This window comes from Chlorocebus sabaeus, chromosome 14, assembly GCF_047675955.1.
Source record: "Chlorocebus sabaeus isolate Y175 chromosome 14, mChlSab1.0.hap1, whole genome shotgun sequence".
NCBI classification, from domain to species: Eukaryota; Metazoa; Chordata; class Mammalia; order Primates; family Cercopithecidae; genus Chlorocebus; species Chlorocebus sabaeus.
The window spans coordinates 68,915,683-68,931,639 of NC_132917.1; the positions used below are offsets into that span (position 1 = coordinate 68,915,683).

The 15,957-nt window shown below is 44.2% G+C and overlaps 1 protein-coding gene across 3 annotated transcripts in view; it reads left to right on the forward strand.

Moving 5' to 3' along the window:
- The window catches only part of ANTXR1 (ANTXR cell adhesion molecule 1), a 266,535-nt gene that overhangs the window by 99,756 nt on the left and 150,822 nt on the right, over positions 1-15,957 (forward strand). For all 3 annotated transcript variants that reach the window (XM_007970383.3, XM_007970382.3, XM_007970384.3), the window contains exons 11-12: positions 9,691-9,760; positions 11,243-11,321. In XM_007970383.3, coding sequence (XP_007968574.3) covers positions 9,691-9,760; positions 11,243-11,321 — 149 coding nt within the window. The remainder of the gene's footprint in view (positions 1-9,690; positions 9,761-11,242; positions 11,322-15,957) is intronic.

Here is a 15,957-nt window from a genome sequence, read left to right on the forward strand (position 1 = left end):
GTTTCCCCTGTTCTACCAAGTTTGAAATTGACTCCAGGTGAAAATCGTGAGCTCCACGAGGACTCCAGGCATGCGCTGCATTTGTTGTACGCATGGCTGGGAGAGATTTGCTTGTGAACTTCTCTGAAACCCACCTACCCCCTAGTCCTGCTGTCCTGTGGGGGAAAGTTGGCATCCCCCCCCCATTTCTGCACCCCATGGCTCAGCTTTCATGTAAGGTGACCAGCAGGTGGATGCTGCCTCTCCCCATTGCAATACTGCTCCTCTGCCATTTCAGCAGGATGATGGAAGAGAAAGTGATTAACTCAGAGACAGGCCATACTCCTGGAACCCCAGGCAGGCTAGTAGTCTGTGTCCCTTCAAACTGATATTTTTAAAATATTTGTTCGACATCATTGACGGAAGTTGGGTATTGCCAAGGGAAAGGAAGAAAGTGCTCCTGGTGGCTCTGTCCCCCATGCAGTTCAATTCTGGCAGCCAGCATGCATCCCACAGCACCTTAGTGGCCCAGGTGTGTGCCCAAGGTCTCCTTCCCACCTCTCCTCTGAGTTTCTCTGTAAATTTGTGTCCTTTAAGAGCAGTCAGCATTTGCCAGAACCTGTGGCCATGAGTGTATGGAAGGCTTTAGCCATTTTGGTAGACTTGCCACTCAGTTCCAATTCCAAAGGTAAAATTATTCCAAATTTGTATACAGCCACAACGGTTCGTGTGTCAGAGACACATACCTTGTGCCTGAACCCTGAATTATCCTCTACCGAGTGAAAACAAAGCTTTTCTAACATTTGTATTCTTAGCAAATTATAGCTGTTTTAAGTGCTGCAGTTATTCTGACCTCAGGATTATAAAATCTTAAAAAGCTGATGCTTCGCTTAGAAGATAATTTGTAAGTTCTGTAAATGTCAACAGTCAAGATTTGTTTTGGGTGTGGATTTATTGAGAGGAGAAAATTCTTTGCAAGAACCCTGAACCCCATTAGCTTCATTTCATTTCCTCACACTACCTAAAACTACCCTGTTAACTTCAGAGACAAATGCCAAATGCCACAGAATTATGTGTAATCTCAATTATGTTAAAAGTACTATGCATGGAAAAATTCTGAAACAGTATTCCCCAAGACATTAATTTTACCAGTGGAAGTTGGAATTATCAAGGATTTTAATTTCTTTTTTATATACTTCTTTGTATTTCCCAGGCTTTTATACTAATATGTATTACTTTGTAATTAATACAAATAACAACACATATGGGTAGATAATAATTTACATCCTGAGAAGGCAGACCAGCTGTGCTGACAAACAGTTCTCAATGCTGGTGTGTGCCCAGAGCTGTGAGGTCACAACCTTGTGCAGAACTTGGGGTGTGTAGCCCAAAAGACGATCCAGAGATCTGCAGGGCTGCTAGATCCTGGGCCTGCACTCGTCTGGGAATGGACTCATGGTGCCTCACCTTTTACTTCCTCTCCTTCTGGGGCCATGATGTAATCTTGATCCTCGTGAACACAGTAACAATAATAACCCACTTCATTTCCTTCCAAGACTGCCCACAACTCTGAGTCCTGTATTGGTATTTGTATGTAAGGTATTCTGACTCTGCAGCCCTCCCATCCATGTCATGTCAGAGCCTTGGCAGCAATATAAGGTCCATTGCTGGAATGTCTCATCCACCAGGCAGAGTGGCTCAGATGCAATTCCATCTACCCCTAAGAAAACCTGGACCCATTCAAGCCTGCATGGAGGGCTTTATCAGGAGACATTCTCTTACTCCAACCAGGACTTGTCTTCCAATGCCTCTCTAGCTGTTACCTCCTCTCTCTTCTACCCATCACCTTATAACACCTCTAAACTTTTCTGAGCATTACACCAGTACCCTGCGGGCTGTGAACTACAGTTATATCTGTAGGCCCCTCTACAGTGGGCTAAAGAAGCATATAAAGCCATGGTAGACATTACGCCAGGTTTTCTAACCTCAACACTACTAACATTTTGGGCTGGATAATTTATAGTTGGGGAGTAGGGAGGGGCCCGTCCTGTGCATTGGAGGATGTTCAGCACCATCCCTGGTCTCTACCCACTAGATGCCAATAGCATTCCTCCCCCAGTTGCAGTAACCAAAACTGCTCAGGCACTGCTAGTTGCCCCTTGAGGGGCAAAGTCAACCCCCATTTGAGAACACTGTACTATACTCATGTCCAAAGATCCTATTTAGATAAATAACTTGCTTCTTGTCACACCAATATTGTAAAGCCATGACACAACCTAATAGACAGGTTGCAAGACTCACTCAGTTTGTGCACACATTCACACCTTGTGTTTTGCAGGTACCTTGGTCAATGACCCCAACAGTACTCCACCTTAGTAATGACAGTTATATGTTGAGTGCTTATTAAGTGCTAAGCATTTAAATAATATCATCTCATTAAAATTTACAACAGCCTATGAAGTATTATCTTATAGATGACAATTTTGAGTTATGAACAGAGTGAAAAACCTTGTCCATGGTGACACAGCCAGTTAGTGGCAGGGCTGTGTTGGGTCTCCAGAGTTCAGGCTCTTAGTGTTCTCCATTCTACTCCAGCCTTCCCCAGAGAACAGAATGGAAAATCAAAAGACATGTCCTGGGTACCTATAGCATTAGGAACTGGTAAAATAGCTACAGACCCAGGAAACTTACCTGGAACTTGTTGGCCAAGCCCATCCCCTGATCTCATGGCAACTAGCCAGGGAGGGCTTCCAAGGAAACCCTGTAACAATCCCAGATCAGGGAAAAGGTGAGGTGTGAGCGAGGGTATGGGCCATGTCTAAGGAAAAGGATGGTGGCCAGCTTGGTTCTGCCACTTTAAAGGCATTCCTCTAGCTTTAGCCCAAGACAAGAGGACATTACAGTGGGTATACTCATTCTGAGGATGTCTCCCAACTTGGCCCAACCAACCTACATTTCACTGCCATCCCTTCCCATTCAGTTTTGAATCTTCTCATTTCTCCTTGACTTCACAACCACTGTTCAGCCTTTCCAAGTAAAAGCCATTCTCTCCATTTTCAAAATCTCTTTGTTTAGAGTTTAATGTCTTCTATCAAAAGCTTGTTATCTCACTCATCTCTGAAAAGCTTCTAGCTCCGGGCCTGATACATGGTCCATTTCTTTCTGCTCTCAGCAATGGGTCCCATTTTGCTTTGTAATAAGACCCACACACACACACACATTTGTGAATTATCGATGAGGCAGCCCCAGTTGAGCAATCAGTCACCTCCATTCTGCCTGGAGCTCCAGAAAGCTCAGCCCAGATTCTTTGAATTTCACCAACTTGGAGTCCTGCTGAATATAATTGTATTCAGATTTTTGCACAATATTTTACAAGTCTAACTTTTTTCAAGCTGGTTACTTTTGGAGGCAGCGAGGAGGTAGAAATATTCAGCCTAACTCTAGCCTGTCTGTTGTCCCATCATTTGGAGACACATTCCCAAACCAGCTGATAATTTGGTGCTGAACAGTTATATTTGGCTCTGGAATGCCCTGAAAATGCTCCCTAGACCCAGGGGACATTAGGAGAAACAGCAAGGCAAGCTCATTTCAGTCCCTGACCTCCACTGTTTTTCCCACTGCCTAATGCAAATGTCACTATGGGAATGTAAGCTGTACTTCGGGGCTTACATCAGCTTTGGAGGGTTTCAACACACCCTCCCACTGCCTCCATAAGACTAGGGATTATTTTTTTCTTCCTATTTGCCAGAAATAAATATTTATAACTAGAAAAGATTGCCAAGACTTAAAAAGTATTTGAATTATTTAATCCGCCCTTATAAAAGGATTTGCTCTGATTGGTGTTTGAACTGGCTAATGAATTTCAACCCTGGTTTTATCCCAAATCCATTAGACAGCCACCAAACTGCAGGGAAGAATTCTGGAAACCTTCTTCTTTGCCAGACTGAAAAGGATTACATTGTTCCAAGGTCTACACCTGTAAATGTACACTTATGAGTGTATGCTTCCAGAGCTTGGCTTCGTGCTAGTTGGCATGATCAAGGCCTCTGAAAAGACACCTGAACCTTTTCGTCAAGCTCTTCATCCCTAGCCCCCTCTCCTGGAAGGCAAGCTCCTGTTGGTATCCAGCCTTGCCCATTGAAGATCTGGCCATGTGCCTCCAGAATTGTCAATATGAAAAGCCTCAGCTCCTGGTATGCTTCCAGCTACACTATAAGACTAGCTGGGCTTACCTTGGGCAAGATGTTTCAACAAAACTTGGGTTTGAATTCTGGCTCTGACACAAGTGGTACAGCACTAACTCAATTAACTAACCCTTCTGACTTTCAGGTTCTCAAAATGTAAATCATATCTCTCTCAGAGGGTTGTGGAAGCATCAAACAAGATCATGAGTATATGATGTTAGAAAAAATCAACATGCATGCATGTGTGTATACATATGTGTGTGTGTATATGTGTGTGTATCTATATACACAAACAAATTCACTAAAGCTTTTCATTTCCCTATTAATTCCTGATGTCTACAAAGATGTTAATTTGGTAGAATGATATAATTAAGCAATCAGGCATTTTGAACATTTTAATGTTTAATGCCTCTGATTTTAAACCATACATCCATGTAGTCTATTTTAAAGGTGTGGAGACCCATGTAATAAAGAAGAATAACATTTACTGAATGCTTAAGCACTAAGTATCATGCTTTGTACTTGAATACAATATTATTTACTCCCCACACAATGTCATCACCACTGTTTATAGATGGAGAATGTATGTCCCTAGTCACACACTAGTAAGAGAAGGGCCCAGAGTTGACTCTGTGTGATCTGAAATATCCTCTGCCCCTCTCTGTCCCCTCGGTATGCAGCTTGAGGGATGCCTAGTTCCCAAGTCTGGGGTGTTTGACACTCTGAGATAATGACACTCACTGGCCTCCAAATCCTGATAAATCCCCAAATCCTGATCAAACTTGTCAAACTCCTATAGACAGATGCTTTGGGTAAACCTATGTCATAGGTACACACAGAATTCTAAAATATCTTTGGTAATGGACAAAGGAATTTTATATTTCAAGATTATCTAAAAATTACATTTGGCTAGGCCCAGTGGCTCACACCTATAATCCCAGCATTTTGGGAGGCTGAAGTGGGCAGATAGTTTGAGCCCAGGAGTTCCAGAGCAGCCTGGGCAACCTAGGAGACCTTGTCTCTACAAAAATTTAAAAAAAATTAATTAGCCAGGTGTGGCACGCACTCCTGTGATGCAGCGACTAGGGTGGGGTGGGGTGGGGGGACAAGGTGGGAGGATTACTTGAGCACAGAAGGTTGAGGCTGCAGTGAGCCATGATCGCACCATTGCACTGCAGCCTGGGCAACAGAGTGAGACTCTGTCTCAAAAGAAAATAACAAAAATTTAAACATAAAAATAAAATTTTCATTGAATGTCTGATTTCAAACTCCTACCCCTCCCTAATTTTCTCCCCAGTTACAAACAAAAGCCAAGTGGGCCAGTCCAAGCTCCTGGCCTCCACTTCCCCTGCCCACCCGGTGCTAGTGAGCAGCGAAATTGGCCACCTAGAGGGTGGACCAGCAGGGGCCTTGGCTGTCCTAGGAGTGGATCATGGCCCCACATACATCATGACACCACTGGCTTTGACACATGCTGCAGCGAGGCTGGCACGGCCTTGGGGCCAAACGTGGCACGGCCGAGGTGCGGCAAGGAAGGCTTTGTGCCCTGCCTCCCAAATGGAGTTCCAGGAAGGAGTCAGATGACCTGAGTTATAGAAACCAAATGGTCCTCCTTTGTTTAGAGAGAGAGAAAAAAAAAAGTCACTCATTTTTGTGGTAAAACGAAAACAGGCTCCAAACCAAACAATCCTCTCAGAGGAGAAAATGCCAGCTCCACAGAGCAGGCCCACAGCCTGGGAGGCTGATACACTCGGGTGGAGGAAGGTCTTCCACAGCCTCGGCAAAGCCTTCGCAGGCCTCCCAGTGAGGTTTTCCTCTGTTTTGCTCCAGAAATATTTGGTCTCCCAAGCACAAGAGGAAAAGGAAAGGAGGGGGAAAGTGAGAAATGTCTGCCTGGCCTGGGCCACACTAACCCTCTCACTCCTTTCCAGTTGGGATGGAGGGAGGAGAGAGTTGTCCAGAGGCAGCCGGAAGGGAGGCCAGGCGCTAACCCAGGAGCAGGGCATGCCAGCCTGGAGTCTCCCTGGCTGTGGCGCTGCAGTGCGCTGCCTCGGATGCTCTCCTCGGCGTGACCCAACTCTTCCCACAGAAGGCAGCCAGAGTCACAAGGCCTCTTGTGGCGGCTCTGTGGCGGCCCCGTGGCTCTGTGGGCTGGCTCTGTGGGCAGGGATCTGTATTCCCAGGTACTGCTGGTGCATGTGCAACAGGATAAGCCATGGCCACGAGGAAATAAATATAGGTTTGAGTCAACCACGCCTGTCCCAAGTTCAGTTTATTCTCTAATAGAAGCCTTCCCTGGAATGGAGAGTCTCTTAGTGAGGAAAGGGTAAATGCAGAGTTCATTTCCAGTCTTGGCTTTGCCTCTGGCTTTTGGTGCAACCTTAGATCACTGTCATCTCCCTCAGCCTCCATTTTGCATCTGAAATATGAGCCTAATGATCCCTGCCCTGCCTTAACTCACGAGGTTGTCATTACAAGGAAACAAAGCGCAGCTTCTATCAAGGCTGGTGCTTATAGCCTATTAGATAATCACACAGACTCTGCAGCCAGACTGCCTGGGTGCAGATCCAAGCTCCCATGGGTAACCTTGGACAAGTTACCTAATCTCTCTATGCGTGTTCCTCACCTTTAAAATGAAAGGAATAATACACCGTCCTGATAGCTCTGCTAGAAGTTTAAATTTGACTGAGTGACATACAGGAAGTGCTGAGAGACCGCCTGCATGCAACATGACCTGGCAAGTCTGGCTGTCATTGTAGATGCTCCTTGACTTAAGATGGGGTTACGTCCTGATAAATCCATCATAAGTTGAAAATACCATAACTCAAAAATGCATTTAAAACACCTAACCTCCCAAACATCATTGCTTAGCCTCGCCTACCTTAAACATGTTTGAAACACTGACATTACCCTATGGTTGGGCAAAATCATCTAACACAAAGCCTGTTTTATAAGAAAGTGTTGAATAGCTCATGCAATTTATTTTATATTGTACTAAAAGTGAAAAACAGAATGGTTGTGTGGGTACTCACCATTAATATACATGGGTACTCACCATTAATATACACAACTGAAAGTACCTTTATAAAGTCACAGTATTGTTTAAGTGGAACCATTGTTAAGTTGGGGACTGCCTGTATTATCATCACAGATGGAAGGACATCTTGAAAATAATAATGCTTGGGCCGGGCACGGTGGCTCACACCTGTAATCCAAGCACTTTGGGTGGCCGAGGCAGGCGGATCACAAGGTCAGGAGCTCGAGACCAGCCCGGCCAATATGGTGAAACCTGTCTCTACTAAAAAAGTACAGAAATTAACCGGGCGTGGTGGCAGGCACCTGTAATCCCAGCTACTTGGGAGGCTGAGGCAGGACAATAGCTTGAACCCGGGAGGCGGAGGTTGTAGTGAGCCGATATTGTGCCACTGCACTCCAGCCTAGGTGACAGAGTGAGACTCCATCTCAGAAAAAATATATATAAAATAATAATAATAATAATGCTCAATTCAGGTACTGCATGATCCTACACTGTCACCATGTGCTTTATAATTTTACTCAACACAGTGTCACCATTCCTGCAACAATCCATCATCTGCCAACAGCTGATTCTAAATATGGGGGTAACCTCCAGTAGTTCCCTGTTGTGCTTAGGAAAAATTTCAAAAGCTTCATCATGGCCTATGTGGCCGTGGTCATCTGGCCCTGCTGCATTTTCTAGCCTCATTTTGAGCCATTGTCTGTCTCATTTAGATTCAACAGCCCTCACTGGCCCTCTTTTAGCTCTCAAAAGATCTGGGGTCCTTCTTGCCCCAGGATCTTTGCAATGCCTCCCCCTCTCCCACTCTACCCCTTTACCCGACCTCAGGTTTCAGCTTAAATAGCCTTTCCTGGGGCGGAGCGTGGGGTGGGGTAGGGAAGCATTTGCTGACCTCCCAGATGAGGGCCAGCCCCCTCCTTCTCCTTTTGTGTGTTCATCACAATTATAATTACACAACAATTTGTGTAATTACTAGCATGTTGGCTCCTTGGACAGGGTACTTTATCTGTTTTGTTCATTGCAAGTCTTAGCACATTGCTTGGCACGTGGGACACACTCAAATAATTTATTTCTTAATAATGTTAAATAACTGTCTCTCCTGCCTCCTATAAAATCCATGAAAGCAGAGACTGTGTTTCTCCTCTCAAAGCCTACATCAGCCTACATCTCTAGTATATAGTAAGTCTTCAATAAGTATTTGTTGCATGAACGAATACACAAATGACCTGAAATAACCTCCCTAACTTTTCACCACTTGAAGATTTTCCTGTACATCTTCTTCCTCCTCTTGCCAATGGGGACGTTGTGCTTAGCACTCAGATGTGTCCTCTAACTCCCATCCCAGGCAGCTTCCTAACCTTCACTCAGGCAAGAGTTTAATATCAGCTGTATTCTGCAGTCATGACTTGCAGATATCATAAGAGACATCAGTGTCACCACAAAAGCAGAATATTATCCTTTAATAATATATGTATTCCTTTGTGTCTTCTAGTTATAGGAACTTGTAGTCACAGCCTGATTAATGACACAGATCTTATTCATCTTCATTTCATCTATAGGCCCTACCACAACCTTTTTGTACAGCACATGTACCCGATAAAAGCTGAGGCTTGAAGGAAGGACTATTATATACTTAGTGTAATAACTTCTCAACCCTGCCTCTGGCCCCAGAAACTGGGATACAATGAAGTTCTTAGGGAGGTTGAATTAAAGCCATGTTAAGCTTTTTCCTGGTCATCCATTAGAATAAGTACAAGAACTTCCCTACCCCAAGAGTCCCCCACTCTGATCCACCTTCTACAGCTCTATCTGTTACAACCTCCAAAACCATCACTTCAGTTTTACTCAAAAACCCACCAAAGTTCTTTCTATAACTTACAGAACTTTGTCCAAATCCCTCAGGCTAACTCAAAGAACTTGACCAAACTTTCTATACTGATCTTTTCAAATCCTTCTTATATCCTACCTTGGAACATGCCTTTAGTATGCCCTGTCTTTGCTCAATGTCTCTTCCTCATCTCTGCACAAAAGCATACCTCATGTTTTGTGCTTTCCTATGACCTGACTATGACAGCCGTGTAGAGGAAGCTCCCTGTCTTATGAAGCCCAGTGATACTTTGGTGAAGTCATTTGTCAGCAAACTTTTTCCACAAATATGGCTTCTCTCTCAAACTAGACTTAGATATGGAACTCCTTAGGACCAGTCTAATATTTTCTTGTTTCCCCTCAGTGATTCCTGCTCTATCTAGGAGTTCACCCACTATTTTCTCACCAGTTGACTCGACTGCACGTACCACAGGAAGCTATGATTCAGGCAGGAGCAGTTGAGTTCACTGCTAATGGGTTTTGCAGCTCAAGAGTTTTTAAGCTCAAAATGATTTTTGTTTTTCTGGTATCTCCCTGGACTTGGTTGATGTTCTCTAGAAGTCACTGAATTTGAAATTGTAAACTCACCTCCCTCTTCTTAATCCAGTGATTTCCTCTTTGCAGATGAGAAGCCCTTTTCTGTGGAAGATACTTATTTACTGTGTCCAGCGCCTATCTTAAAAGAAGTTGGCATGTAAGTTTTCACCAGCAACAGAACCTTCCAGCCAGGGAAGAGAGAAAGGAGGTATGGGGGGACAGGGGAAAAGCAAGCATCTAGAGAAAGTGCAGCCTGTCTCTAGGTTCCTCTAGCTTATGATGGAGCCAGTGTTTACAGTGACCCGGACACCAGCGTAAGTGTTTTACAAAGTACGTCATTTCATTCCCCCAGGTTCCCCATTAACCAGGTATTCCCACTATCCCAATTTTACAGATGTAGAGACTGTGGCTGCCAGACTTTAAATAGCTTGCCTAAGGTCATAAGCAGTGAGTGGAAGAGTCCGGGCTCAATCCAAGGTCTGTCTGGCTTAATCACACCTACACTTCTAGAAAGTTCTCACACACTTGACCTCGCTCTGTCATCACCATTGCCCTGCTAGATGATTGTTATCTCCTCCTTAGAGAAAGGGAGGCTCAAAAAGGCCACGTTGGGCCATGGCTGATTCATGGCAAGCCAAGACCTCAGATTCACACCTTCCGATTTCCCACACAGTGCTCCTTCCTCTACTCTGCACAGCATCGGATGTTCACCCAGACCAGAAAAAGTTCCCTGAACTAATTTATGGGGGAAAATCTCATGGTGATGCAGTTATGATAAGCACTAATGAGATGAGATCAAAACCATCAACAGAAGAAAGAGAATGGGCACCCTGAGCAAGAAAAGAAATATGTGGGAAATGAGGCAATGCTGGTGCAGAGAACAACAACAACAAAAATAACCTCTCCAAAACTGTGCCTATAACAGGCTAGACAAAGAATGGAGGCTTTAAGGGAAAACTGTTGAACTTGTTCATCTGAATTTTGCCTTTAATCGTGTGTTCATATTGTAAAACCTCCAACTCTGGTTGCCCAGCATCAATCTGTGATGCCCCTGATTTCACAATTTAGCTCAGTGTCCATGATGCAAAATGCAACAAAACATAAGGTCAGTTTCCGGTGAGTGTCTTAGAGTGGGAAGAGATAGAAGGCAAATTCATCTTCTGCTTTACCTCTGTGAGTCTGTTGGATGGTAACAAAGTCACCCCCATCAAATCACTGAGAGTCCAGATAACAGCAGTAGAATATCACATTTATAGTTAGCCCAGTTTATCCCCCATTGACTTGGACTATTTTTAAAGAATACTTTGCCCAACTACAATGTGACAAGCAAGTTAAATGAAAGTAAACTTTGCCCATTCAATGCCACTTACTGCAATGCCGGAACATCTGAATGCACTGCCTTAATACACCGGCCACGCATATCCTGACATTTCTCTAAACTTTAGAGGAGGATGGGCTATACAGACTACCCTCCACATTTTACAAAAGAGGAATCTTAGACCCCTCCTCCCCTGGAGAAGAGACTCCAGTCTCAAGTGTAGTTAAGAACTGAGCCCAAAGGAGACCTGTGTGTCTGGCTCTCAGCCTATTGCTCGTTGCACACCATGCTGAGAATCTGCTTCCCTTGTTGTCATTGCAGGAAAGCTGCACTCCAGGTCAGCATGAACGATGGCCTCTCTTTTATCTCCAGTTCTGTCATCATCACCACCACACACTGTGTAAGTCATAACCTTTCCCTTTCCTAGAGATCTCATTATCGTTGTCACCATCAATGTTTCTTAAGCAGCAGTCTTCTCCAAAGGTACCCTGGAAAGTTTTTTAGTTCTTCGTTCTGCTTGCTGAGCTTTGATCCCAGCACTGCTCGACCAGCCCCAGGCTGGATTGGGGTATGCTGTACCCCAGAGTGTGTCAGGCATGTCTGTGTTAAGTTCTCTAGCTTCCCCATTTCTGTTGAAGGGGAGATCTAAAGTCACTGGCCTAAGCAGATGGTAAGATGGGCTATGTCTGTGCAGTAGTGAGGGTGGAGGCCCACATAAAGCGGGTTTAGAAGAGAATGGATGGAAGGGAATTGGACAGCATATACAAAAGAACATCTTAGGCAGTTCATCTCTAAAGGGATGCAGGAAAATGGGTATGAGCTGAAGAAAAATGTGGAGTTTGGGGAGGTCATTTTATTTAGGATGGGAGAATTTGCAACTTGTTTATTATTGTGGAAATAAGGAGAAAATGCAAAACTGATGAAGCAGGAGAGAGAATGGGGAAGGAGCCCTTGCAATAGGGATTGTGAGGCAAGAGTAGGGACTGCATTCTCTCTCCCAGCTCCTCAGATAGCCCTTCTCTGGAGCCTTCGCATCAGGTAGTTTTCATTCCTGGCTATATGTAAAATCACCTGGAGAGCTTTTTAATAAGATTGGTGCCCTGACCTCATGCCAGACTGACTGAACCTAAGCCTCTGGCATGAGCCCCAGCTTTGGTGGTTCCACCGCCCCCTCAGGAAGTTGTCATGTGCAGCTGTGACTGAGAACTCATCAGTCTCTGGATTTGGTCCTGCCCACTGTCAGTGTCTCAGAGCTCAACCTGTCAGGGGGCAGTCGGGGCTTAGTTAGCTCATGTCAAAACCTCAGCATTGGCCAGGTGCAGTGGCACATGCCTGTAATCCCAGCACTTTGGGAGTCCGAGGTGCGTGGATCACTTGAACCCAGGAGTTAAAGACCAACCTGGGCAACATGGTGAAACCCATCTCTACAAAAAATACAAAAATTAACTGGACATGATGGCACATGCCTGTAGTCCTAGCTACTCAGGAGGCTGAGGTGGGAGGATGGCTTGAGCCCGAGAGGCGGAGGTTGCAGTGAGCTGAGATTGCACCACTGCACTCCAGCCTGGGTGACAGTGAGACCCTGTCTCAAAAAAATAAAAATAAAAAAAGACATCAGCCCCTAACGTGAGCATTTCCAAAATAACCTTTGTCGGCGTATTCAGTTTCTTTAACTGAATACATTTCTTCATTAGCTCATTCTAGAAACTAATATTTGGCCTGATGGTCAGCTTAGGTAGTTATTATACTATAGTGACTTCCCCATTGGCCTTTGGAAGCTGTGTTGATAGAACCCCTCAGTAATTAGAGTTGTGTCCTTAATACCATCACAGTTGGACAAGAAAGAACAGGCATGCACTGAATGTAGATAATATAGAAATGGATTATCATAAAAGAACAGGAAGCCAGTCTTCATGATACACAACAGTCTCCCTCCTAATGCCCCCAATGCCAATTTTCATCTTGTGTGAGGAGCAAACCAATTTTCTTGAAAGCAAGGTAACCCATTGTAAATGGTACAGATGATGGGAAAGTTTTACTTGACCAAAGCAAGAAAGTAGGATTGTGTCAGAGAAGTGTTACCACTGAGAAATGTCCATGTCTCAGACATCTGGTCAACCCTCAGTCTGTAGGCCTGAGTAGGACACCACCAAATTTTAAAAACTGTATGCAGAAGCATTGAAATTTCTTCAAGTGTATCCTGTCTGATTTTGTTGAAAATTGACCCTTCTGGGACCTGCCAACCTGCAGGAAATGATTAAAATACTCTAAATCAAATAACTCCATTCCAGATTCCTCCCAGCTTTTGAGTGATCCAACAGTTGGATCTGTATTTCTCATTATGTCTGACCATACCACCGAGAAATAGCCACTGCCTTTGAGACCACAGAGCAGGGGAAGTGGGAAGAGGAGACATCTCAGTACTAAATTTGTGGTATGGAAAATACAGGGCTACAACTTTAAATCATGGGCCTCTAATTAAGAAGAAAAGGTGTCCTTGCCAATGCATTGCAAAATTAAAAGAATTTCCCATTGAGTCCCACTGCACCGTCCCAACCCACACCACCTCCAGTTACATCTTACATCTCCCTCATCTGAGCACATGCCACTACATCTGCTCTTCACTTGACCCTTGATCAAGACCACCTCATAATATATTCTGCATTATTCCATTTTCATGTGAGAATGCTGTATTAGTTTACAACAAAATTATAACCACTCTAAGATTTGTGATCCAAGTTCTTTCAGTCATGTATTCAACACATATTTATTGATATGTGTTCTTTCAGTCATGTATTCAACACATATTTATTGATATTTATTGACATATTTATGTGCTAGGTACAACTCTGGGTGCCTGGGATATATCAGAGAACACAACAGATAAAAATACCTGTGTGATGGGGGAAGGGCAGACAATGAGTAATAAGCATAGTAAACAAACTACATGCTATGGTAAAAGGTAATAGATGCTATAGGATAATTAGAGGAGAGTGAGAGGATTTCCTACTATCTAGGCGAGTAGGTTCCAGTTGTAAATAGAGTCATGGATACATTGAAAAGCTGGTATTTGGGTAGTGACCTGGATAGTGAGGAAGTTAACCATGAGGCTATGGGAGCGTGGAGAAGGGTGGGATATCCCAAACTAAGAGCCCTCATGCTAAGACCCTGTGGCCAGCGATCCTTGGTGTTCACAGAAGAGCAGGTAGGGAGTTGCCATCCCCAGGCACCTCCATGCCTGCTGCTGTCCTCATTCCCTCTCAGGATAGCAGCAGGCAGTGAGGTGCCTGGGGATGGGATGTGCAGGGCTGTGGAAGGACTTTGGCTTTTGAGCAGAGGAGCAATATGGTCTGACCTCTATTTGGAAGATTACTCGGCTATGGGTAGACAAAGAGACAAAGATAGAAACAGTGTGATTTGTTAGGAGGGTTATGGCAACACTTCAGGCAAAAGGTGATGATAGGTTGAATCAGGGGAGGGCAAAGAGGTAGAGAGAAGTGGTCAGAGTTGGATATATTTTGAAAGCAGAGCTAATGAATTTTCCAAAGCATTGAATGTAGGGTTTAGAGAGAGAGAGACGAATCAAGAATGTCCCAAGGGTTTTGGCCTAAGAAACTGAAAGGATGGAGTTGCCATCAGCTGCCAGACAGGAGGAAGACAGAGGGAGAAGATGATTTAGGGAGGAGGGGGAAAAATCAGGGAATCCGTTTTGCTGTGTACTGGTTATATGACCTTGATAAGTTGGTTAGCCCCTAGCCAGGTGCCATGGCTCATGCCTGTAATCCAACACTTTGGGAGATAGAGGCGGGCGGATCACTTGAGAGCCAGTTCAAGACCAGCCTGGCCAACATGACAAAACTGCCTCTACTAAAAATACAAAAATTAGCCGGGCGTGGTAGTACACGCCAGTAGTCCCAGCTACTATGGAGGCTGAGGCAGGAGAATCAGCCTGAACCTGAGAGGTGGAGGTTGCTGTGAGCTGAGATCACACCACTGCACTCCAACCTGAGTGACAGAGTGAGACTCCATCTCCGGGGGGAAAAAAAAAAAATTGTTTAGCCCTTTTGTGCTTCAGTTTCCCAATCAATAAAACTAAGATAATAAAAATTTACATCTATCAGTATTGTGAACACTAAATGAAATAATATTTGTAAAGTATTTGGCAGAAGACCTAGCAGATAGTCAGTGCTCATTGTTAGCTGTTTTATAGTGGAAGCTTAATGAAAACATTTTTAACTAATTTGAGATTCTTCCTAGAGAACTGGCTCTTTAATGCAGTCTCGTTATAACCAAGGGGCTCCTCTGAGACAACATGTATCCAGGGGTACATGTTTATCACTCGACCAAGCCCAGGTGATTGAAAGGGGGAAGAAGAGATGGCCGAATTCATCCAGAAAAGGGGCCTTATATTCAAACATAAAACTCCAGTCCTCAACCAGGTCCTACACAGCAGCTCAAATTAAAGGCTGAAACTATCACTGGGCAAAATAGAGATGCAGGTGGAACGTGTGGATATCCAGAATATGAAGTAAGGTCTTGGACTTGTGTTTGTTTCTTGGGAAGCTGGTTTGGAGGACAAGGTTTTTCAATCAAAAGTGATCCCCTGGGTCTGAGTAAAGGGATATTGTCAATGCCAGTCACAGCCTGCCCAGTTCATCACCTGGAATCAAAAATACTTTTAAAATATGTAGTTGAGACTTTTCTTTTCTCACTTATTTGGTGCCCATTTGGACACCTGTGTCACAAGTTTTCATGGTCTGCAATGAATAACTGTTGCCTGAGCCAGAAGCAGAAATTCCATGGAGTTTCACAGGAAAGAGATTTTTCCATCCAACAGCTAAAAGATTCCTATACAAATGGTAAACTTTGGTGAGCTCCATGACTATAGAAAATGGTCAAACATCCAGAGTCCTCGCCCACCAGATATTTAAATACAGCCGTCTCTGTAGTCTTAACTGCCTCACTTTTCTTCACCAAACTCCGGCCAGAGGTTGAGAAAATTACTAATATAGTGCTGCTTTAAGGGAAGTATTGAA